This window comes from Oreochromis aureus, linkage group 7 (assembly GCF_013358895.1).
Source record: "Oreochromis aureus strain Israel breed Guangdong linkage group 7, ZZ_aureus, whole genome shotgun sequence".
Classification (NCBI taxonomy): Eukaryota; Metazoa; Chordata; class Actinopteri; order Cichliformes; family Cichlidae; genus Oreochromis; species Oreochromis aureus.
This window is the reverse complement of record NC_052948.1, coordinates 41827892-41853397: the sequence shown is the minus strand read 5'-3', so window position 1 is coordinate 41853397 and position 25506 is coordinate 41827892. Positions and strand designations below refer to the sequence as shown.

The following is a 25506-nucleotide window of genomic DNA, read 5'->3' as shown; positions in this document are numbered from 1 at the left end:
TTTGAGTGTGCGCAGAGTCCTATGGGAGCACTCGGTTACTGTTTGGTGTCATATATATCATTCTCCTACAAGGCTTCCAGTGCCCTCTCAGTCGGTAACCCCGCCCAGTCGGTGTAACCCGTACAGACTATCGAACATCTACCAGGTGGCCATAACATACAGTCTCGTGGTGATGACGAAATAGATGTCAAACGCGTTTTCCCCGATGGTTTTTGCCCAGACTGACATGCTTCTGTGAAGACTTTTTGAAGTAAGTATGTGTTCTGGTGCACTTTACAGTTGAGGCTTTTATTTTGCTGGGTTGCTGTTGCAATTAAGGTAGCACTGTGCTGAACACACTAGACCGTGTGGTTCAGTTTGCCCCCTGTAAGAATGGAGAGAAGTCTTACTGACCTTCTCAACCCTTCAGCTATACAGTGTTACAGTTAGTTAACCTAAATGTGCATGGGTTTGTATTAATACGAATGAAAGCTCCCAACTGCTGTGAAATTTGCACTGAATCATTCTGGTGCTGTATGCAAGACTGAGTCCACAGTAATATAAAAACACGTGAATTTTTAACATCATGTTAAGTTGCGCATGTGATGTGCCCCATAGATGGCTGGGGCGCACGTTTCTTATTGATTTGTGTGTTTGATTTGATTGATTGTGAAGTTACTGTTGATGTCAGTAAAACTAGGTGATACTGTGTCATACTGCTCTAGTTTTCTCTCTTATAGTCGGAAAACTACAAAATTATCATTTTCATACCCAGCTGGGTAACAGGAAGTCTGTGAAAAGGTCCATTAAAACATGTACATCAGCAATAGTTCCTGTTTTTACATATTTAGACTCACTGGATACTTTATTAGGTTCATCTTGCCTGTATTGGATTGGGGGCCCTTTGAGTCCAGTAAACCCATTGTCATGTTCAAGAAACCAGTGCTTTTTGGTGTTATTTGAGCTATTTGACACTGCGCCATGGGTTGCATCATCATTGTTGATTTGAGGCAGGATGGATGCATGCTTTCGTGTTGTTTACACCAAACTAACTGTACCAACTGAATGCTGCAGCAGAAATCAAGACTCATCAGACCAGGAGACATCTTCTAGTCTTCTGTTTGGAGAGCTCGTGTGAATTCTAGCCTCGCTTTCCTGTTCTTAGCAGACAGGAATGGCACCCAGTGTGTTCTTCTTCTGCTGTATCCCACAGTGTTCGCCGTTTTGTGCACTTGGTGCACAACACGCCTTCTTTATACCTTGGTTGTAACTAGTAGCTACTAGTATCCTAGTAGCTCTTCTTTATACCTTGGTCGTAACTAGTAGCTATTAGAGTTATTATTACCTTCCTGTCACCTTGAAGCAGTCTGACCGTTATTCTCTGGCCTCCAACAAGACAATTTCAACCAGAGAACTGCTGCTGACTGGATATTTTCTCTTTTGCTCTGTAGACACTAAAGATGGTTGGTGTGTGGAGGAAGCAACATGAGACAGTGTGGCAAGATATCAAACCTTTTAATCGCACACAGAGTGTGAAGACAAGAAGGTTTAGTCACGCGTTCAATCACCCAAAATAAACAGCTGTGTGCCACTGCTGTTTTTGTACTATGATGGTTAAAAAAAACAAGAAAACAAACACTTTGGCAAAGGTGGCACTTTTGCTTCGTTGAGTAAAGCTCTGCCAGAGAACCTTTTCTCTACTCCAGCTGCACCTTTCAACACCCGGTACTAAGACTTGGTCACAGGCCAGAGGACGAAGGAAGGAAGAGATGTGGGGGAACAAATCAGAGAAATGAGTCTCCATTTCATCATTTCTACATTATGCTATGCTAAAAACATATCCATCAACACAGTATGCTGATTGATTGTTTTATCAGTCAAACTGCAGTGCTACTATGTGATGAAATGATTAGTTTGAATTGATCACATCCTCAAGCCTGTAACAATGTGAAGTATTGTCTGGTGCCTGCTTCTAAAATATGGGGATCTTTTGCATTTTTGGTATTAGACAAAAAAGAACATTTGAGGAAAGTTTAGGAATTCATTACACACTAAACCAGGTGTGCTCAGTGGTTTTTGTAATGAGAAGAAAGTGATTTGTTTCGCTCCCAGCATGAACATATTGTTTGAGGAGGCAGAGCCATGCAGAACATCATCAGATACTCTGCTGTGTTGTTCGCTGCTCAGGCTGCAGAGCGAAAGGAGAGAGCATGCGGGTTCACCAGCTGGTTTCTGCTGCTGGAAGAGGCAGGGTGTGTCTGCAGCTGCTGCCGTGTGTGTGAAATCTACAGGACGTGAGGCTACAGTATCCCACTGAACACCTGTGCCTCACTCTTTCTGCTCGGCTGGCTTCTTAAAGAGATCTGTCACCATCCCGCATCTCGGCCTATCGTCTCTGCCACATTGTGGCGTGTCGCATCATACTTGCTGGGAAACCTGCCAGCCGTGGATACCTGTTTTGGGCTTGTACTGGAGGTGGTGGTGTACTGTGTAGCCTAAATATTGCCGCAGGAATGAGTTTGGATGTTGGTTAATATCTGGAGTGAGCGTTGGATTGACTCCGGGGATTAGTGGTAGCTGGAGGTATAATGGCAAACAGTGAGGTCAGTGTCATGTCTGGTTGGAGACAAACCACAGCCAGTGGCTTGTTTAAAGCTCACTGTGACACAGCCTTTGACTTAAAATGTTAAATTTGGCTATTCGGACTGTTCAGACGGTGTGTTTCCCCTCACAGGTCGCAGCTATAAATACACGAGGTACAATAGAAGATGTCAGGCGGGCAGCAGTGCACCGCACGCTGTTCACAACCACTGACTGTGAAAGACGGGCTTTAGAGTCTTGTTTGTGTCTGGGGGGCTTAAATATCTCTGTGCTTTTCTGCACTTGTGTGTGCACACTGAGGGTCAGTGACAAAGTTCACAGTCAAGAGCCTATTTGTGAGGTGGGGTGTGATTCGTCCATAGAAAACCAGGGGCTGCTGTCATATTGTTGTTTTTTTTTGTTGTTTTTTTTGAATGGGAGGTTCCCACCTCAGGAATGCCCAGACGAGTGCGCGTGGGCTGAGATAATGGTTAGCTTTATCCCACAGATTTATGAGAAATGGCATGTTTTTAAGTGTAAGAGTGTAACTGAATGTAATGTAGGTGGTAGAGCTGACAGTTGAAAGCTTCACAAAAACAGTGATGTGTGGATGGATTTATAAGGACCAACCCTCTCTGTTCTACTTCAAGAGAAACTGTGGTCAAATGCATGGTCTGTAATTCAGGTGGAAATGATTCTTTTTTTTTGGAATACCAGGAAAAATAATAAACTAGTAGATCAGTTGATGAGTAATCTTTGAGCTGCTCTCAAGAATTTCTTATTCATAAGCTTTTATCTCTGTTTCACAACCCAAACACGCACATGATTATTCATGAAAATAGTTTATTTCTTTTTTTTATGTTTTAAGGGGATCCTGCACATTAACATGCACACTGAGACTCATGTAAATGTGCTTTAGTCTCACAGGCTAATTTTCATCTGCAGTCCCTGGCAGGTTTACAATGTTTGCACAGAGTGGGGAAAAAGAAAGACTTAGATACACTATAAGGATAAAAGTAGTTGGCCACCTACACAAACCCATTCCATTACACTTTAAGCACACAGTTTTTGTGCTGATGCTAATACCAGAGGAGGTATGAACAGTTATTGAGGCCATTCATCTTCACACCCACGACCAGTTTAGAATCACCTAGTAACCTAACCCCATGCACATCTTTAGACTGTGTGCAGACACAGGAACAACATGCAAGAAAGGCCCCAGCTGGATCTTCTTGCTGTGAGGCGACAGTGCTAACCACCATGCTTCCTTGGCTGTGTTGCTGTGGTATTTAAAAGCTTCTATTTTGCAATAATATCACTCCACTCAGGGCTGATTGTGGAATATCTACAAGGGAAGAACTTTCACAAAGTGACTTTTTGAAACAGCGGCATCCTGTTACAGCACCACGCTCGAGCTCTTTAGAGTGATCCATTCTGTCACAAACATTTGTAAAGACAATCTGCACGGCTAGGTACTTGAATTTACACAACCGTGGCAAAGGGACTGAAAAAACCTCTACCGGATAGTGTAACATAACAGCATGTTCACAGTCAGAAACATAGAGTAAAAGATCACTTATAAACCTCACAGGAAAAAAAAAAATTAGTTACAGAACACACTCCTTTTTATTTGGAAAAAATTTGATCAGATCAGCTGTTTATCAAGCAGACATTAGTTTATGATCTCATTATGTGCTCTCACTTAATAACAGGTTTCATTTACTTACAAAAGAGCAAATATTGATCATTCATCTGCAAGTCAATCCCTTTTATTTGATTTAAATGCTTCAATAATTTATGTAGACCGTAACAGAAATGCTAAAAAGCAAATGTAGCAGATGACAGATTAGTAGGTTGCATTCATGTTGTTTTAGTTGCACTTCTGTCAGAAATTATCATGCATTTACTGAGGTGCACACAGACTACAGTACTGTACTGTTAGAAGGAGATGAAGGCCTACCTCCTGCTGGCTGATATGAGCTATTACCTCATTTTGATTAATATTACCAGCTGTGCTATCAACTGCTTTTCTGATTGAATTGTAGCTCTGTCGAATGTAATCACATGTTGCCCTTCCAAACTCAGCTGTATAGCATTTATCTACTTTAAAATTTTTTGTTAATTTAAACTCTTTTTCCCCCCCCCTTTTCTGTGTCGACAGTTATGGCTTTGAATCATCTGAGCTTGCTGCGGCCTCTCCTGTGTCAGCCCCTGCTGCGACATGTCAGGTCTCCGCTCACATCCAGAGTCAGCCTTAGGCCTCTTCTGGCTCCTGACGCCTTCCACCACCCTGCTCCTGCTGTATGCATCAGGCTCTACGCCACCAAAAAGGCCAAAGGTCAGTGAGGAGATTGCTGAAGTTAACTTGTACAACTTCCATGACTCTGCTGGCACAAATGTGGTGTTATTTATCTAGATGAGTCTCCACTCTTCCCTCTGTTTTTTCCTTCTTTCTCTCGTTTAATCTTCAAAGCCAAGGCAAAGGGCCAGTCAGGGAAGGTGAACATTAATTCATCTCTGGTGGAAGACATCATCAGTCTGGATGAAGTGAAGGAGGACATGACCACTGTTCTCGATTCGCTCAAAGATGACTTCACACGAAACCTCAGCATCCGAACCTCGCCAGGTAGTGAGCTTATCGTACTTTTCTTTCTTTCTTTTTTTTGGGACTGTGCCTTTCATTCCTCGTTGTTTCAGTACAAAGTTAAAAGCAAAGAACGAAGGGTTACCAACAAGGCAGATGAAGCATGAAAGCATTACCTCTAAAGTTAAAAGAAACATTCAGACATCACTCCATGTACGTACAGTCCAGACTGAAAACATTAAGACAGTTAAACACGTGGCAGCTAAACTTTTAGCTGTGTGCTCTTCCAGCTTTTGTTCATGCACAGAAAAGCTCACCAGTGGCTCACATAACAAGGATATCACAAAGAGGAATATTCCACAAAGGCATGTGGATTCTGTGTGAAATGTGAAAGGAAACAAAATGCAAAGACAACATTTTAAAATAGAACATAGATAATATCAACTAATTCAACTGAGGAAATCTAACATTTTAAGAAACATATTGTCTTATTTTGAATTTGAGATCTGGTTGCAGCAACAAGTCTCAAAAAAGCTTTAAACTGCATTGCATCCTCTCTTCTTTTAACAACAGTCTGTAAACATCTGGGGACTGAGGAGTCCAGCTGCTGGACTTTTGGGAGAGGAATGTTGTCCCAATTGTGTCTGATATGAGATTCTAGCTAAGCAGTCCCAGGTCTTTTTTGTCATAATTTTCATTTTCAGCTGGTCAAAGTTCTGAAGTGCAGGCAGGCCAGTTCAGCACCCGCACCCTTCTGCTACAAAGCCATGCTGCTGACTGGTTGACTGGTTGAAATATGTTGTCTGACTTGAAGCACATGTTGCTCTAAAACCATTGAGCATTGATGGTACCTTTCCAGATGTGCACACTGCCAGTTCTGTAGGCTTTAATGCACCCCCCCATACCATCTGAGATGCCGGCTTTTGAACTGAGTACTTATAATAAGCTGGACGGTCCCTCTCCTGTGTAGTCCAGCGTCGGTGTTTTCCAAATAGAATTTCACATTTTTATTCATCTGACAACAGAACAGTTTTCCACTTTGTTGAGCTTTGGCACAGAGAAGATGGCAGCATTCCTGAATCGCGTTCACATGTGGCTTCTTCTGACAGAGCCCATGCACTGATTTCAAAGACCGAATCATATCAGTCTTTAATCCACGCTGCCTGAGAGCTCGGAGATCACAGGCGGCCAATATTAATGTTTGATTATGTCACCGTACAGAGAGTCTTTTGACGATATTATGTACTGTAGATGATGACAAGTTGGAGAAACCTCTGCTCATCTTTACCGCCTCCAGGGAGGTTACGTTTTTGTAGTATTTGTGCGCGCATGTCATTCTGTCTGTCAACGCGATAGTTTGAAAGATTTTGAATGAATTCTGATCAAACTTTGTAGGTTTTGTGTCGAGTGGGGTCATGTTAACGATCCATTAAAATTGAACTTGTATCCACCAAAGACTTCAAAGTTAACTTCATGGTTTATTGGCCAAAAATTGACTATGATTCTTACATGTGTGGTGTGTATCATCAATATATAGAACAAAGTATTTAAAATGTCATGTCACATTTGACCTCTGACCCCTTACTTCCTTCAAAGCCAATAGTTTGATCTGAAGGTCAAAATGATAGTAATGCTATAAAGAGCTATTTAAAAGTTTTTTCTATTAACAGCACTGAGGCTTATAGAGAGTGATATATATATATATATATATCTCTATATATATATATATATATATATATATATATATATATATATATATATATATATATATATATATATATATATATATATATATATATATATATATATATACATAGAGAGATATATAGATATATATAGAGATATATATATATATATATATAGAGATATATCTATATATATAGATATAGATAGATAGATAGATAGATAGATAGATAGATAGATAGATAATCTAAATAACTATGACCTCTTCTTCAAGGTTAAATAAGGTCAAACATTCAGTTAAACGGTTAAAGCCTTGGAGAAGTTGATAGACATCATCTGCTCATGCCTCAGGGTCAAAGCTGGTAATGGTGTAAAGGATTCATCCGAAAGCATTTATTATTATTGTTTTCCTTCACGGGCATCTTTCCATTTACTTTTGTGTTCCTAAGCTGTTAAAAGAATCACGTCTCCCACTTAGTTCTTTTCAGATTTCTGCAAACCTGCTCGAATTACAGCTGAAACCTTAGTGTTTAGGTGAGCTGCAGGCATGTTTTTGAGAGGGGGGGTTGGGGCTAATTTTCATCCTAAAATGTAAAAAGTTGCGCTTGCAGTTATGATGAAGACAGATGAGTTTTTAGGGGTTAAATTAATGCCAGAGGAAGACATTTAATGTGGTATCCATTATTTCATTTCAGAATTAACATACTGGAGGGAAAAAATGGGTTACTGTCCAAATATAGTGTGCACAGTGTGCACTGTAGTTAACAGGGGGCCTTTTTCTTAACTTTTTTAAACTTTTTGAATCAAAGTCTTTCTCGGACACGATGCCAAAGGGCTTAGCATAAGGAGATCCCTATTTGATGTTACCTTGACCCCGCCTTGGCCCCTGTTTCCCCAAGTACATCCAGGTCACAGCCTTTTTTTTTTCTCTCTGCATTTTAATAAATGGGGGCGCGCTCGGGGAGTCAGAGGTGGGGTGTGTAATGGAAGCTCCCGGGGGACGAGGCAGCTGCCTGAATCGGACTTCAAACTGAAATTACCTTGAATTTGTTCCACTTTTCTTCCGCACACGTATCTGATTTGCTTTTAGTGTAGTATTCCTTTTTCTTTTCTTTTTTTTTTACACAGAATGAAGACACATACAACATCATTAACCCTTCAGTGTCGAGCTTTGCCTTTTAGATTCCCAACTTTTCTTTTTTCTAATCCGGTTATCACTCAATTGATTTTTGCTCTGAGTCATTTTCTGTGCGGACCCCTCCCTCTATTACTTTTGTCTTATAATTTTCCAGTGCTTCTCAGCTTCATACTTTGTCTTGTGACTTAAAATTTCTTATGTGGCCCTAGACCACCTTTTTAAAATTTTATAACGCATTTCAGTTAAAAGTTCCCTTCATCGCTTTGTCTTTTTCCAGTCCTTTCTACCCTTTTTTGCATCAATCCCTCTGTTCTGTCATCCTTCCTGTGTCCCCTCCCCCTAATCTATATATCCCTCGCTCCTTTCCTCTGGTCCATTCATCCCCCTCTCCTCTGTCCAGCTGGACAGTAATCCAGGGAGGCAGCAGGACTTAGAGTTGACAGCAGAGATGAGATGGTGGAATGGGATGACGTCAGTTGTCCGAGCGTATGTGTGTGTGTTGTTCATGAACCTCTCATCTGGCTCTCATTAAACTTATGAGAGTGAGTGCATGACTGTATGTACTGATGTTTGTTGCCATGAGTCTGTACTTATGTGTGCAGCAAACACGTAGCAGAAAGTCAGACAGATAAATGCAGAGAGAGGGAGATGAGTGCTACGCCCACCATCTCATGGTCATCGCAGATGGGTAAGGTGACTTGGAAACTAGTGCGGTGTCCAAGAAAACATTGTTTAAAGTAGACTTCACATTCTTGTTTCTCGCAGACGAGTAAAAACAACTAGCTGAAACATGGATATCACCATTTCTTAAGCTTTTAATCACCATATACTCTCATTGCGGTAATTGTAATCCACCCAAGCTGCGATGTATGTGGATACTCGCTGCTCACATCACATGTGGGAAATCATTAAATTACCGTTTTGGAAAGAGGACGGCTATGAGGATGCACTCATTGGATGCATGTGTGTGAGATTGAGCTGGTTCAGAACGTGGATCTGCAGAAATTAAACTGAATAAGAACATGTCCAGCTGTCTTTGTGAGAATCGGTTTTGGACGTCAGATTTATAAAATTTCTACAGGTTTTTGTAAAAAAAAAAAGTGTTTTGGCCTGCCTGCTTTTTTTCACACTCCTTCAAAAGCCTGTTTGAGGGTGAAGACTTGGTTTTAGAGAAACTTTAGAATTAGGTTTACCGAGTTTTTCCTGGCTGAAAACATGGCTGTGTGCTGAGACTACGCACATAAGTCCACATACAGTTAGGTAATGAGTCTTACTTAACAGAGCTATATACATTTTCCTTTTACCTCTGGCCATTTGATAAACAAAAGCATATTTATCCTAGAGTAAATAAAATAAATTAATACTTCAGACCTTTCTTTTTAAAGTGGTTTTATCACAGCCCTGGTGATTTTATTTTGGAAGAAGACCAGAAGAGAATTTAAATGCAGGAAAACCCCAGAGTTTAGTTAGTTTAGTTTAGGGTTGGACTGGAGGTCTCAAAGTTTTCATGACCAAGAAGCCGATGTATGATTTAGGGCAGCACAAAAAAATGCACTAATCCAACATATTTAGTGTTTGTAGCGCGTCAGAAAATGGTGGCTTATGTTGGAAATCGCCGTTTTTGTGCTGTTGGCATTTCTCGACAGCACCTATATTTGTAAATTTCTTCAAATGAGAACACTTATAATCAGACATAACCGAGCACAGGTCAGAGCACTTACACACAATCATAGTGCTGCCTTTCATTGTATTCAAATCAGTGCAACATTTTGTCCTCAACAATCTGAGCAGAAGTAAAGCTTTTCACGTGTAAATGAGAACACCGGTCAGCACACACAAATGCAGTATTATTACCCCACAGCTTTGCTGTTATGTGAAACAAAAACGATTTACACTATTGTTCAGAAGTTTCAAGCCGCCCCTCATTTTGTTATTTTACTAGGAAAATTGGAGACTTGCAAATCCAAAGTCAGTTTGTACAAGTTTGAAAGTCAGTATTTGATGTAATCACCTTTATTCTTCAACACAGCCTGAACTCTCTTAGTCGCACTTTCTAAGAATTTCTCTATGTAGTCCTCAGGAATAGTTCTCGCCTTTTATTCTGTTCTTTGTCAAGATGATCCCAAGCTGCTTCAATAATATTGAGGTCTGAGCTCTGGGGAGGCAATCCATGACTGACAGTGTTCCAGTGTGTGTTTTCTGTGCAGATGTGCTTTTACTGCAGTGAAAGTATGTTTGGGATCATTGTTATGCTGAAAAATTAACCACTGTCAATCAGAAGATGACAGAGACTCCACTGTATTTTATAGATGCCTGTACCCACTCACTGTTGTAGCTTACTCCTGACCTCCTTCATACATACTGATGATAATTTGAACCAAAAATGTCCCACTTGGATTTGCATCCCATTAAAAACTGTTGCTAAGAATTGATTCAGTCCTGTTCTACTGTAATTTGGCATACACTGCACAGCGCTCCATGCCAATATATGACAGGTTTTCAGTTAGTAACACTTTGCACCAACGAGGTGATTACCAAAAATACAAATTGGTGCAAATGTCATTAATTCATCTTAAGTAATGGGAAAAATGATGACACACTGCTAGCAATAAAGTGCATTTAAAATTGGTGTTTTGTTAGGTTGGGCATTTATCCTTGAATGATTCTTAGGACAGTGTTAAGTAACTTAAATAAGTACAAAAAATGGAACTGGACTGAAAATGAGTCATTGTTCAAAGAAAATGAGAACTATTGATCAAGATCACTTTTATAAGAATTACAATAAAGTCTGGCTTCTTGGAAGCAAAATATAAAGCCATGAGAGGTGGCTCAAGACTTTTGCAATTTACCCCTTTCCTCAAAAAACTGACTGGAGCAGGCAGCAGTCACTCCAGGAAAGGAGAACTACCAAAAGGCAAGAACCGCTCATCCGAACAACCTCAAAGCACTGGGCTTACTCGGGTGAACGGCCTTACAGCCAGCAAGTTTGCAACAGTTCAGACAAACACTCGCTGAAATAGGCGAAGGAGATGGGAGCTGATATAAATTTTAACAGCACCTTTTTAAAAGGAGAATTTGGCCTGACAGGACACAAAGGAGGGAAAAAGTGCAACGTAATGTGGTATGCATCCTAATTACACCAACACCCAGATGCAGCATACAGCTGAAAATCTGTTTTTGGTATAGTTAAAACTCAACGTGTTTAAAAAATAAAGCGCATTTTAGCCAAATTTCATCCAATATCTCAACCAGCTGCCACCCCCTCTCACCATCCATCTTTGTAGCAATGACCGACTGTCTGCCGGCCTGCCTGCTTAAAGTACTTGCAGATGTGCTGGTGCTCGTTGTGAAGGCGCAGGTAACAAAGTCAGACAGGCAGAGATATGGGCATGAGCTGTCTGCATGTACACAGAGGGACAAAGTAAAAAAGGGAGACGGTATAATTGGCAGCAAAGTAGGCAGCGTGTCAGCTGATATCCATGTTATCACATCATACCAACCTTTTATTTTTAATTCATTGCAGCTGTATCTTATTTTTTGATTGGATATGTCCCTCTCTTTTAACCCTTGAAATCAAATGATAAATTGATCTTTTAGAGAAAACTACACCACTGGCTCACCTTCGGTTCACCTCACATTTCCACAATCACACACCACCAGCGCAGCCCCCCACCGGGTGAGCCGGGAGGGAGTGATGTAAGGCAGAGGTGGAGAAGAAGGAAGCAAGCGCGTCTGAGGTTAGCCAGATGGAGGATGGAGAGGGGTGGGTGGATGCAGAGAGGGAGGGAGGGACAGAAGTCAGCTTGTGTTGGCAAACATGCATTAGTTTCGTTCGGTGTTGACAATGAGGAGAGACAATAGATCATGGAAACTTTTAAGACTCTGACAGTGGTCTCAAAATTAATATTTTTCTACTGTGCTATTGCACATTCCTCTGTCTATTTGTTAATCTGTCCAAAGGACTAAATGATTTATTTCCCCTCATCTATTCCATTACACCATAGCAACATCTTATTAACTATGTGCCAGTGCTGGTGTTAACACATAGGGTGAAACTATAGTCAGGCCATTTTTATTTTTTAATTTGAGCTATTTTGCTTCCATAACTTATACTCCAAAATACACATTTGGGACCATAACTGGTCTGTTGGTCGTTCTTCCAAAGTAGTTAATATCTAATGATAAAATACTCCATTTGTATTTTCATACAAATATTTTCAGAAAGGTTGTAATGAAAAAAAGCCTCTGATTGATTTTTAAAGTGATATAAAGGTACTTGCAGCTGCTTTGCTACTCGTAAGTGGTCGCCATAGCATCGCTCCGCATGTTTGATTTGGTAGATTTTCTTCTATCTCCTGAGACAAGCCCAAAGGCGTTGTTTGCCTCCTCCCTGGATCAGACTGGGAATCATTCACTTGTTAAGCAAATGTGCAAATCACTGCAATACAAATGTTGGTTTAAAATGGATAAATCGAATGTTACAGTACATGGTTTTAGAAGACACAATCAAAAAGAGATCTTCTTTTCATACCCCGAGCCCGAAATCTTCCAATTTAGGAGCACTTACAAACTCTTATTTTTCTCTCTGTTTATATTTTGAAGGTTTTTACAGAAACCGTTTGATAATATATCGTTAAGAGACAAATTTTACTTTGTTTGTAAAAGACTTGATTTTTTTTTTATGGCTCTTGAAAGTATTTTCTGATTTATGGAGTGATTAAAAATAGATTTCCCTCCATCTGTGAAGCAAGAATGAATGATTAACCTGGCTTAACCAAAAATACAGTTACTGTTCTGTTAGTAATCAACTGGGCTGTTTCGTGGTGGTAACTGCTGGCTGCTTTTTTTGTTTTTTTGATTGATTAGTTTTCACCTGATTTTAAAGCTACAATTTACAGGTTTCCTCTAAATGCATCACAGAGAGGCAATAATTAGGTTACTGTTTTGAAAAGAGGACAGCCATAAGGATGCATGTGAATATGAATGCATGTGTGTGCAGAAATGAATTATTAAAATGTTCAGCTACAGTGCTGTGCAAAAGTCTTGAGCCATTCTCTGTTTCTTTATATTTTACTATGAAAATGGGGAAACAGGTGCAGTTATTCACTCAAACATGTTGAAATATACATGGAAATACAGCATTTAAGGCATTTCATTTGAGTTTAATTCAAAGCTCATCTTTGGATGTTGGCTGCCTTTTGTTCTGTATCAAAATGATCCCACACTGTTGAGGTCCAGGCAGTGGTGAGGCCAGTCCACGACCAATATTCAATTGTATATTTTTCTATCCAGGTATGCTTTCACTGCATTGACAGTGTGTTTGGAATCATTGCCACTGCTGAAAAATGAACCACTGGCAATCAGATGCTTTCCAGGTGCTGCTGGAGCAATTTTGAGACGATTCTGCCAACACAGCTCACTTAAACGCATCCCCACACTGTGACGGAGCCTCCACCGTGTTTTAAAGATGGCTGTGGATGCTGGCTGTTGTACCTCTCTCCTAACCATGATTTGCCAAGTTTTCCGCAAAGAGCTCTTTGGGAATTACCTTGTTGGTGCTAAAATATTATTTCATTCCCATCAAACTGTGTTAAACTGTGTTTCAACTATACAAATTATGTGTTTCTGCTAGTAACAAAATGCCTTAAAATACATTTTAAAATTGATTCTGACAAGGATTCTGAAAGGGACTCAGGCGCAGGCCAGGGTTTTCCTTTAAGCGAAAGACAGTGCGTTTATTCACAGTGAACACAACACCAGGTGACTTTGTACAATGTGCAGGGAAAAGGGGGTCCAGGTCGCCCGCGTCCGTGGGGGAACGGGGATCAGGGAAAAAGTGCTCCACACTCTCTGTACAGAAGCTCAAAAATCTCCTCCCCAGTCACTCCTCTCGTAGTCGGGTTCCAGAAACGATGCTGATAGCTCAACGATCCAGCGAAGACTAGCGTAGATCCACCATCTTAAGTAGTACTGCAATCAGCTGGAATCAGCGGCCGGTGCGGTGATGAGAGCAGGTGTGTGGGCCAGCAGCAGGAGCCCGCAATGAGCATCGCCGCGGCGAAAGAGAGAGAGCGAGAGGGAGAGAGCAAAACCAAAACAAACATATTGCCTAATAGAGGGTCGGCCAGCGAGGCACAGGGACCATGACAGATTCTATGGTCTTCAAAAATTGAAAAACCAGCCAATGTCCAAAGAGACACTCTGAAAGACATTGAGAGTGCCTGGAGAACTACTGCTTAATACTACTTTTAAAAAAATGCAATAAAGTCTGGCTCCTTTAAAGAAAAATATAAAGAAAATGACAATGAGTCTATAATTATCTGGGGTCAATGCATGTCTGAGTAACGCATTTTATTGCTGAAAGATGGATTTCATGATTAAAAACAACACTAAGACAGAAAAAGAATTAAAGTACATTAAATGTATAAGTTAAATCTGCCTTACACACTGCTAGTAGAACAGTTAATCCTGTAATACTAATACAAAGGAAAAATCGGGATGCTGCAGTGCACACAGTGAGAACACAATGATGCCTAAACTGTTCATGAAGGTAAATAAATGAAGAAAGTAAACACTTGCATTGACCTGTATTTGTTTAGGAGCTCTGGATCACATTGTGGTGACGACTCAAGATGGGAAGTTCCCTCTCAAGCAGCTGGGTCAGATCTCCATGAAGTCACCTCAGCTCATTATGGTCAACATGAGCAGCTTCCCTGAAGTAAGACGATCTCTCTCACACTCACACACACACTCACACACACACTCACACACACACACTCTCTCACACACACTCTCTCACACACACACACACACACACACACACACACACACACACACACACACACACACACACACACACACACACACACACACACAGCTATGATTTCTTCCTACCGGTATCAGTTTGTCTCAAAAGGACAAGCGCGCAGTAACTAAGCTTTGTAAAAATAATCACAAGCACAGACAGATAGATGGTCCTCCTCACAGAAGGAAAAGTAAGCCAGACCAGAACTCGAATCTCACATCACTCTGTAAATGAAACCTGACCTCTCTCTCTCTCTTTGCGCTGTGTCTCAGATGCTAATTGATTGATCACTCAGGGAGCCCTTTGTTCTGGGGTGAAAGATAGCAACAAAAGTCTGTATGTGTGTACTGCAGCGCGGATATGTCTTAGTGTGAGTTGTCACAGAATAGGAAATGACCTCATTTTACCCCCAGGTTAGGAAGGAATGGATTATTTTTCTTTTTTTGCTTCTTTTCGCTGCCTCCTTTGCTTTGTAGATTTTCACATTTTTTGGTGGCCAGACTTTCTGGTGGTCTGGAAAAGCTGAATGTGCTTGCATGTGTCACTATACAGTCATATATCCAGAGACGCTAATGACCGATATGCTCAACTTTCTTTGCTGTCTGCTACATTTTCCTTGATCTCATTAAATATTGAACGGAAATATGTGCACAGTCCTTTATTCTTGCAAATGACAAACAAGAAAAAAATGATCTGAAAATGTTGCAAATGAAAATATCTCCAAATATGTATGAATGAGGAAAAGCACAGCAGACAGGATACAATACGGAAATATGCATAACCAGGGTTTTCCTGGCTCATAATGGGCCTTTGGGGGATTGGCTGTGCACAGCAATAAAGTACGATCACCGTATTCACTACAGAGATACAGAAATGTGTGCAATTTCTTACTGTTTAGGACTATTTTATTAATAAAATTGACTATTTTGTCTGTGTAAATAAACCCCAGTTAACATGTATTTGTTTTCCATTTGGCTCTGGTTTAAACTCCTTTGGATGGATGCCAAAAATGTCATTTATGTGGAGGAAAAACTAAAAAACCAAACCCAGCGGTGTTGGTATAATCTGGAAGCACACAACAGGAAATAGTCAAATTTAGACCTGATTTCACTTCTTTAAACAGTTTGCTTTAGTTGTGGGTGAATCTTAAACTAAATACCTAGCTCTTAATCTGAGTTTAAGCCTTTAGACCAGGTCTGAACTCTCAAACAGACCTGAGAGAGATGGAGTGAAAAGTGAGGATCGGCCGATTCTGGTAATAGTTTGTTCTAAAGGCCCATTTCAGTCACTCTGAATGCCTATGAGGTGTTTCGAGAAACTCTGCCCACGCCACCCACAACCACCACCATATTATCAACCTGCGGAAAACACCGCTCTGAAATTCGGGCACCGTGTTATGAAAAAACGAATGACTCAATTCTCAGGAGTTATGTCTAAGATCGTAACAAATAAAGTAAAACTAAACTCCCCGACAGTCTCTTTTTTCAGTTCTGTCATCACAGTGACATCATCAGATAATGTCATAAGTTGGTCTTTTTCACAGTGGAAGGTTGGAAACAACAGAAACTCGTACAAACAATCCGCTTTAGTCCTTGAATCATAACCACTCGTGTTTTCCCAGCAACCAGCAGCTATGCTGAGGTCTAATTACTGTATTCTGTTTATTAAGAGACACCAACACACGCATAAACTTTCACTGATTTTTAATAAAAATGTATTTGTTTTCTTTTGATTAATTTTTTTAAAAATTATTATTTATACCGGTTTATAATTCTACTGTTTTGTACTGGGATGGAGTTTACCTGATAAACTACATGTAACACAATGCTAATCACTGAGCCGCTGTGCATACATGAGAGGAAGAGGCAGTAAAGCAGAAGGCTGATGGAGGGAGAAGATGAGGATGAAAGGGACAGAGGGAGGTTGGAGGCAATGAGGAGAAAGTGGCAAGGAAGAGGAGTCTACTCCCCATTTTTTGTGTTTCAGCTGCTTCCTCTCATCCTTTTCTGTCTTTCCTCACATCAGGTCCAATCTTCAGTCTCCGTATTGGTCTCCATCAGGTTCTTCCTCACCTCCTCCGCTTTCTTTCCATCACTGCCTATCCTTTTTTTCTTGTATCTTCCATTTCTTGTTTGACTGTATCCAGTTCACTTTTTTGCCCTCGGTTTCCTTCTGCACTTCCTTTTAATACTTGTTTTGTGTCCTCCACCATTTGTTTTACCTCACCAAGTTTCTTTTTCTTTTTCTGCTTCTCTCTGCCACTCTTGCACTGCCTTTTGCACTTCCTCCAATTCTTTCTTGTCTTCCTCCGGTTCCCTGTGCTTTTCATTAAGTCTTTTCTTGGCCCCTTTCAGCTTCGGTCTTTTCATCTTTCTTTCTCCCTTGTCATATTTCCTGTTTGCTTCTGTCACGTCTTTCTTTACCTTCTTCAGTTGCTTTTTTCCCTCCTCTTTCAGTTTTTTGATTGCCACCTTAACTTTTTCCTTTACTTCATCCAGCACTTTCTTTCTTGCTACAGTTTATTTTGTTCCTCCACAGCCTTCATCTCCTTCTCCAGTTTTTCTCTCTCTCTGCCATCTCCTTTGTCAGACTCTCCAGAGCGCTACAGTTTGGCATCCAGGCCTCCTTTTTTTCAGTTTTTTCTTTTTTTAAGGTTTACATTGAGCCTCCCAGAGAGACTCCTTCTACTCGTTGAGCTCCAGTATTCCTGAGCTGCTGCCTCAAGCATTTCCCTTCCACCGTGTCTCTAAACAAGACCCCTCTAAACAATCTTCATCTTTCTGGTGGTTGTTTAAGTTTTTTTGTGGTTGTTTTTTTTTTTCTCCCTTCAAAAGTGTTAACAGCCTGTCACCGTGCTGCCAGTTTTCTGGTTTTACAGTTGTCTGTAATAGACTGTATTTTTGTTGTTGTTAGGAATTTTCCTTGACTGTGTTTGTGTGAAGGACATAAGTATTGGTGTTAAGACTCGCAGGTCTAGTGCTCATCGCTAATGACGTGTCAATCAGTGCATGAGTGTATCCTAGATAATCCTCCTTTCTGACACTTAGAATGACTAAAATATCACCTGAAATGGGTGCTTGAGTGAATAATCTCAGTTTTATAGAGGTCAGGGTTAAAGGTCATTTTCCCATAGACTTCTTTAGGACCGGGTGTCTGTCTGTGACCACAAGCATGACACAGAAGCTGCATACTTCTTTGGTTTTAAAGTAAAGGCTTTAAAAGCATGCAGGACCTGAGCTGCATGTCAAATAACTTGGCTGAAACGTGTCAGAATTGAACATTTTAACACTCTTTTTTTTTTATTTTAACGTTTTGAACTGTTGAATGTTTGACTGAGATAAAACCCAGCACTTACTTTTAAAACAGTATTCCTGTACTGTTCACTTGCACCGTCTTTTTTTTTTTTTTTTCAAAAATACTCTACATTAACTAATGTGCAGTGAATCTGGGTGGACTGCGAAGGATCCACCTGATGCATTCTTCCCGTTGCATATTTGGACAGCCTTTGTTGCGTCGCTGTAACATAATCTGCTTCCAAATGCAGCCCCTGAGTTTGTACGCAGCCTACCTCCATCTTTTGTACTTTTTGTGGTCGAGGGCAGTTGAGACAGAACTAATGGATGCTGTTTATAATAGGAAGTGTACTTTAAGCTGTGAAATGACCGTGGAGGATGAGTTAAGAATGGTTAAACTTTTATACTTTAGCCAAAATTAATGCAAAAAATGTGCCAACAACACAGTTATGCAACTATATTGGCAAAAAGTACTTAAATGACAGTATGAATGAAATGTAAAAGCACTTATAATGCAGTAAAGGTCCTTGTCAGTGTTTCACAGAAGCCGTGTTGACACAGAGTAGTAGCAGTAAACACAGGTGTGACTAATCCGAAGATTCTCAGACTGTGAGTGCTCAGTTAAACAGGGCTGAATGATGACGAGTAGAATGTGAGTCACTGAACTTTACACAGCTTTTTCATGCTACAGTCACAAGAAGGGGGAAGCCGTAGAACGCTGTCACAGCAATGAACTCACAGTCATGTTTGTCACAGTCACTTTGAAGACGGGGACCAGGCCTACGACGACTCGCAGTAAGTTGTTGTCTTCAAAGCGGAGGACAGTCAAGTGATGAAGTCGGTCTGCTGTCAGTCTCCGATTGAACAGGGCCAGTCGACAATTATGTGTAATCTGTGTTTGATAACACAGGGATTGTGATAAATCAGTGAGGACTGTGTACAGTACAGTACACTACTGTGATAAATCAGTGAAAATCACAAATCTGTTGTTGTTTGTAGCAAATTTGTTGCTGTCTGCATACATAGAAATTCACATTAGCATTTACATTCAGATTCTACACAGAAGCTCAAAGATGCCAGAACCTCATCAGCACAATACTCATTCAGAAATTCCTCCACAGATCATGCCACATTTGCTTCAGAACAGCACTTTAACTGCAACATGACACTCAGCAACCTTGCTTCTATGTAGGAATATAACCAGATTATATTGAGTCGAGTTTCCTGTTGCAGACAAGTTGCACTCACCGGTGCAGACTGACTCAGATCAGTCTGTAGTTATTTGCAAACCTTAATAAATCCCTCAGTCCTTGCAGTCAAAGGTGAATGAGCAACACCCTCAAAACATGGGCAACCAGTTGGTCACCCCAACTACTAGGAGTCAGTCTCCAGCAGCAAAAAACTCATTGCAATCACCGGGCAACCATTAATTGTTTTCCTAGGAGGTTTAGAAGAGGTCGCCATACTAATTTTACTCTGTAAATAAGTGTGTAAATAAGTGTGAATGAGCCACAATGGGTAATAATCAGGCTTACTAGCATTAGCTAATAAATTAGCACTCTACCTTCTCAAATATGGTCCCTTGCGGCTCCAAAAACACCAAAAATATTTTATATGCAGTCTGTGGTTGAAAGTCCCTGGTTATGTAGTGTGTGGACAAACTTCACAGCTTGCTGTTGTGCTATGTTGGCTACAGAAATGTTCCTGAACATTAATGTGATTGTGACAGAATAATTCATTGCTCTCATCTCTATAAAACAGAGATTCCTTAATTGGGGGCATTGGAAAGTCCTAAGTACAGTGACTGTACACTGGCTGTGATGACAGCAGATACAGCATACATCTTTTCTTCTATATATAAAATAGGTGGAAGAGGCAGTGAAGGCCAAACGATAAAAATCTGCCTCAGTGAAAAAAGTTAAAAGAAGCTTCTTTTTTTTTATATGTGCACACGACATCCAAGAGCTTTTCTTTTCTTTTCTTTTCTTTTCTTTTTCTTTTCTTTTTTTCCAGTACAGCTTGCCAACCAAAAACCTGTTTTTAAATATCTTCCTGCACCTTCTATTTCCACAGCCAGTCACCTGAGGGCTGTGGTTTAGCTCATTTGTTCTCCAGGTGAAACCACAGCATACAAACAACATGCAAATCCAAGTATTTATCAACACCTCGAATCTGTGAAGTCAGTTTTCCACCTGAATCCGGAGTCTTTTTTTTTTTCCTTCCCAGAAACTCTAGAAACCACAGACCACACACACACTGACGGATACACTCATCCACATGCACGCTACCCTGTCATGTCCCGTGTTACCCATGTACCACACAGAGGTGAGTCGTCAGTACTCGGAGCTAACAGGCTTATAATGACGCCTATCCATTACCAGGAACTACAGAGGCCCTGCCATTGTTTTCCATTCATTCATTAAGAGCAGGCTGGGACGATACAGAGAACAACATCTAACCGCTACGCTCGGATCCGGAGGCAATTTGCTGTGTGTGTGTGTGTCCATGTTTAAGCATTAAATGTTTTTTTAAACACACACAAACACACACACAGACCGTCACACACATTCCTCTCCCCTCGCCTATTTGCTTTGAACCAAGTCGTGAGCGTTTGATGTGAAACTTCAGTGTAATTTCTCTTCCTTTCCAACATATTAACCAGAACCTGCCCAGCCTTCACAGAGAAATTCCACTCGGGTTTTAGTAACCACCGGAGTGGTCGTCAGAGAGGGGAAATGGTGATGAATTTGATGCTGAGAACAATCAAACATAGGTATGGGATGAATCTATCACCCCTCGCTCAAAGAGTGCAACTGGAGGCCTGTTTCCCGGATGACTTTAACAAAAGAAAAGAAACCCCTTGAATTAATTTAATGCACACAAATAAATTCCTTTAATGTTGCTGCCATTTCTTTCCCCCAGTGGATGAGGCCAGAAGGAGCTGTTGAGAAAGCAGGATGGGTTAGTGACGGCTGAAGTAAGAGGAGGAAATCTTTGCGTTTTTCTTTTCTCCCCATGCATTGCACATTTGCTCGCTTTGCAAACAGAGTTATGAGGCTGTTGCATTAGCTTGAGGAGTGTGGCTTTGTTCCTCTCCATTGTGTCTATGCACTCTTTTAACTGTAGCTTTATGGTGCTATGCAGTCATTGCTTAACTTAAGCTTCACTTGGTAAATAATGTCTCAGTTTTACACATGTAAACATGTCTTAATATGTCATTTTGAGTTTTAAGTGGGTCTGGGAAAAAGACCAAAGTCCAGCTGATCGCGTAACTGTTGTTGTTGTGCGTTGTGTGTTTGTGGTCCAGCAGTTTTTCTGATCCTGTGCTGTTCTATCTCTATGCAGCACTGCTAACTCTTCAACCAGTGTCCACACAGCGCTCTCCTTTTAATCTCCCCCAATCTTAATTCATTATAATGATGACAGCTTACAGCTTACAGTAGTTGGATGTTGTATTATTATAAAAAAGTGATCCATTGGTGGGGTCTTACTTCTAGACTGTGACTGATATAGCTCCAGGCTGATATCAGTATCTGCATTCATAAAAGTAAAAATTCAAATTTCAAACTAAAACGTAAAAAAGCAGAGACGAGAGAAACACCCTTCAACTATGCTGTGAGTGTTCATGCTGCATAGTTTGTCCACCAGAGGGCACCCTGCAACAAACACAGCATCCAGCTGATCTGAGCAGAGTTGAGCACTTCCTATTTTCTTGGTAAGGACTCGTAAAGGGCAACACATAACAAGTGTTAAGGGAGGAGTGTTTGTTTTGTGTATCTGAAGAGGAAAAAAAACTTTATACACAGTAATCATTCTACATATACTTCAATATAACTTGTGTAGTTCATGCTTTATGAGTCTTTCACATCTGTATCTCATAATCTTATAGCTCCTGTCTGTGTCATGTACAGATGTAAAACATGTTTGCATTCACTGTTTGTTAAGGTGAATAAATATATACATGTGTGTCATTGTAATAAAACAACAATACATAAATACACCCCCCATGTTCACAGGCGAACAAAGTATAAATAACTCATAATAATACTAATGATAATAATAATGATAATAATGTGGTAATGATTCTGCCAGAAAACCTTCAAGTACAACTGAACACAAACTCAAAGTTTGTGTGTGTGTTGATGTATCATCTACAAGCAGACTCTCCTGTGGGGTCACCAGGGGTCACCACCCTGCCCTGCAACCTCTCAGTCCTGTCCCACGGGGCCGAGTGTTGACAGTGGCCCGAGGCAATTCCACACTACATGGGATTTCCCTGACACACACACCATACACACACCACACACAACACCTTAATGATTGCCAGCTGGAGCTAAGCCACTACCTGCACTTGTAGATTTGCTTTTTATTCACTCCAGTGTGTGTGCGTGTGTGTGTGTCTGTGTGCATGTGCCCCCAGGTTACAGCAGCGGCCACCCGTGCCCTCAGAGAGAGCAGCATGAACTTAAACCCAGAGGTGGACGGGACGATCATCAAGGTGCCCGTTCCCAAGTGAGTCTCTCTTTGACGCACTCGCAGACAAACACGCCGGAGGCCAGAAAACGCTTTTGCTCCCTTTAGCACTTTCCTTCTTTCACTTCTTTTTTTTTCTCTTTCACTTTTATTTTTCTTCTGCTATTCCTCTATTTTCCTCCTCCACTCGTCTCCGTGCTCTAAACTGACAGGTTTATTGACTTTTGCCTGTAGATGTATAGAGACCCCCGGTGTGACGACGTGAGGGTTGGGTCAGTCTCTTTCTCTTTCCCCCGGCCAAATCAAACAACCCGACACAAAACAATCAGTCACTCACTCACTAAACCGCTCTGCCTGTGTATATAAAGTATGTTTTTTTACATATACACACGTGCATGTGCGTCTCGGTGCATGAATGCTGTCTTGTGGTTATGTGCATGCACTATCATGAGTGTGTGTGTGTGCGTGGAGCAGCAGGTGTTATTCTGGCAGAGGAGGGACACGAGAGTCAGACTGCTTTTCCCCCTGCAATCAGTCTCGGCACGCTCCAAGCCCACATTTGCATTTCCAAAGAGAAGGCGCTTCTTGATTGGCCCTGGAATCGGTAATTAGGCCGTATTGTTTGCAGTAAATAGACGGCGCACTTGGATTGTTTGCAAATAGTCCCTGAGGCAAAAAACAAGGGGAAAAAAAGCCAATTAAGGACAAAGAGGGAGAGTGAAATGGGAAGTAGGACTTTCTAAGTGATTAACAAATGCAGAGTGAATGCAAAGTCAGAGCATTCACGAGATCTTCTCAGGAAGATTGTTTGGTGGTTGCTGCAAGTCAGAGCTAAGAGGATCAGACGTCATGCTTATAAGCACTTAGCGTCCACATCTGCACAAGTGAGGACCTTAGTTTTCATTATTTTGTTTTTCAGAGTGTATTTGCTTGTGCCACACAAAGTTGTGACTGCTTGTTAGTGTCTCTTACTGAAATGTTGTTGTTTCCAGGATATTTTTAATAAAACCGTCTTACCGTACTCTACAAAACACAGTAATTACTTCCTAGCTCATGCTTAAATGCGGTCAAACCAAGCTGGTATTAGACTTCATCTCGTCTTAAATAAACACAGTAAATACAGATGCATAACAGGCAGTTTGTGCTTGGTGTTGGCCTTGCAGATGGCAGCATACGCCAAAAGTGATGTCAAAGCTGCTGGCATGCAGCAAGAAGTCTCATTTCAGTATTTAGTCCATCTCCCTTTTTTTTCCTGTAACTTTGAATTATATATTTTTTTGCACTCTCGTTTTTTTGATTTGCCTCTCATTTCTGACATCTTTCTCGTTTCCCTGCAGAGTGACTCGGGAGCACAGGGAGAACTTGGCCAAGGTTGCCAAACAGCTCAGCAACAAGGCTAAAGACTCACTGAGGAGAGTGCGCTCTAATGCTGTCACACAGGTCAAAAAAGCAAAGGAAGGACACTCAGAGGACACAATACGACTCGTAGAAAAACAGGTAGGAGACAAGGGATTCCCTGAGATTTAAAAAAAAAAGTATAGCTTGAGGTGAGGAAAAAATCAAATAGAAATGTTTTTCCTCTGTCAGATATGTTTCCCTGAATGCAGCACGACCAGAAGTCACTGTCGTTGTGCTGCACAAAACTCTAAGAAAATACATTTGAAAAACTCCTCAGAGATGCGTTGCTCCGCTGTTTTCCCTCCAAACCCCCCCACCAAACTGAAGTGCCTAGTTAGAGTTTACCAGCTGTTGCAATCACAACATTTTTTTTTTATACGGGCACATGGTGAAGCCTCTCAGTTCATCTTCTTCGTTTTAGCTCCTCCCACTTTAAGAAACATTTGTCTGATTGGCTGCCCCTTGCAAACAGAAGGTTTGACCAGCAGAAGCATAGAAGGATGTCAGCTCTCTGAACTGATCAGCATGCACTATTATAACAGCACATATTACAGAAAATAAGGAAAAGTGTAGTAAGTCCACTTCACTGAGAAGTTAACTATTGATCGTATTTTCTTTATTTGAAAACTACACTCAAAATGAGAAACCAGCCTCCACCTAAATGGAGCTCACCTCTGCTCATCCTCATTCTTCTCTGTAGCTGTTTCACGCCACCTCTTATTAGACCTCTGCTCTCTGAGGCGTTAACTTTCATTACTTTTGTTTGTTCCTCCCCTCTCTCTATGCAGATTCAGCAGATGGCAGACAACATTGCTGCAGACATCGACAAGCAGCTTGCAGCCAAGACCAAGGAGCTGTTAGGCTGACTGTGAAACTTGTTATTTGTGTCACTCTGAACAGAGGACACTCTGAAAAGCAGCAACATATCCTTCTGTTTTTTTCATCTTGTTAATAGACAGTGACTGGATCATGTTGGGGAGGTAGTTTTTGTTCGAACCACATCTTGGGCTCTTGTTCCTGCCCACATCACTGGGTAAGACCACCTTCTTTTTTTTCCTTTTTTTTTGCTGCGTCGTGATATCTGCATTTAGCCGCCTAAGTGCATAAACAAAAACTGGTACAAAAACGACAACAGACTACCCGTCACCTCCCTCCTCCCTTGTTACTCTTCCTGTCTTCAAACAAACAGCGAGAAAGCAACGAATGGACTTTTAATGGGATTTGTGGGCCTCCTCCTAATCAAACCCTTTGCCACAGGGCCTGTCTGTTTATATAAAAGCAAGCGCACCCGTCTCAATGTAAACTGGCTGCGGGTTTGTCTTGGTGGCAAGAGCGAGAGCGAGTTTGTTCCAGAGACGTAGGAGTCGACCGAACAGATACCATTAAGATGCTGCCAAACATTTGTTTCACATTGATTCCAAGTCTGTTGAAAATGCACTTGAGGGGGGAAAAAGGGGCCTTTAATTTCTGTCCATGTTGAGGATTGATAATATGGCTACTCTCTTTTTTAAACACAATAAAGTTGGGAACGTAACATTATTGATGGAGTCCATTAAAGAAACGCTGCTTTGTA

The 25506-nt window shown here is 41.0% G+C and overlaps 1 protein-coding gene across 1 annotated transcript; it reads left to right on the top strand.

Annotated features, from left to right (window-relative positions):
• Positions 1 to 109: 109 nt before the first annotated feature.
• Positions 110 to 25506, top strand: mrrf (mitochondrial ribosome recycling factor). The gene is made up of 7 exons (XM_031758819.2): positions 110 to 250; positions 4721 to 4897; positions 5033 to 5185; positions 14564 to 14682; positions 22483 to 22574; positions 23873 to 24032; positions 24722 to 25506. Exons 2-7 carry the CDS (start codon positions 4723 to 4725, stop codon positions 24797 to 24799), a joined length of 777 nt encoding a protein of 258 aa, XP_031614679.1. The 5' UTR covers positions 110 to 250; positions 4721 to 4722; the 3' UTR covers positions 24800 to 25506.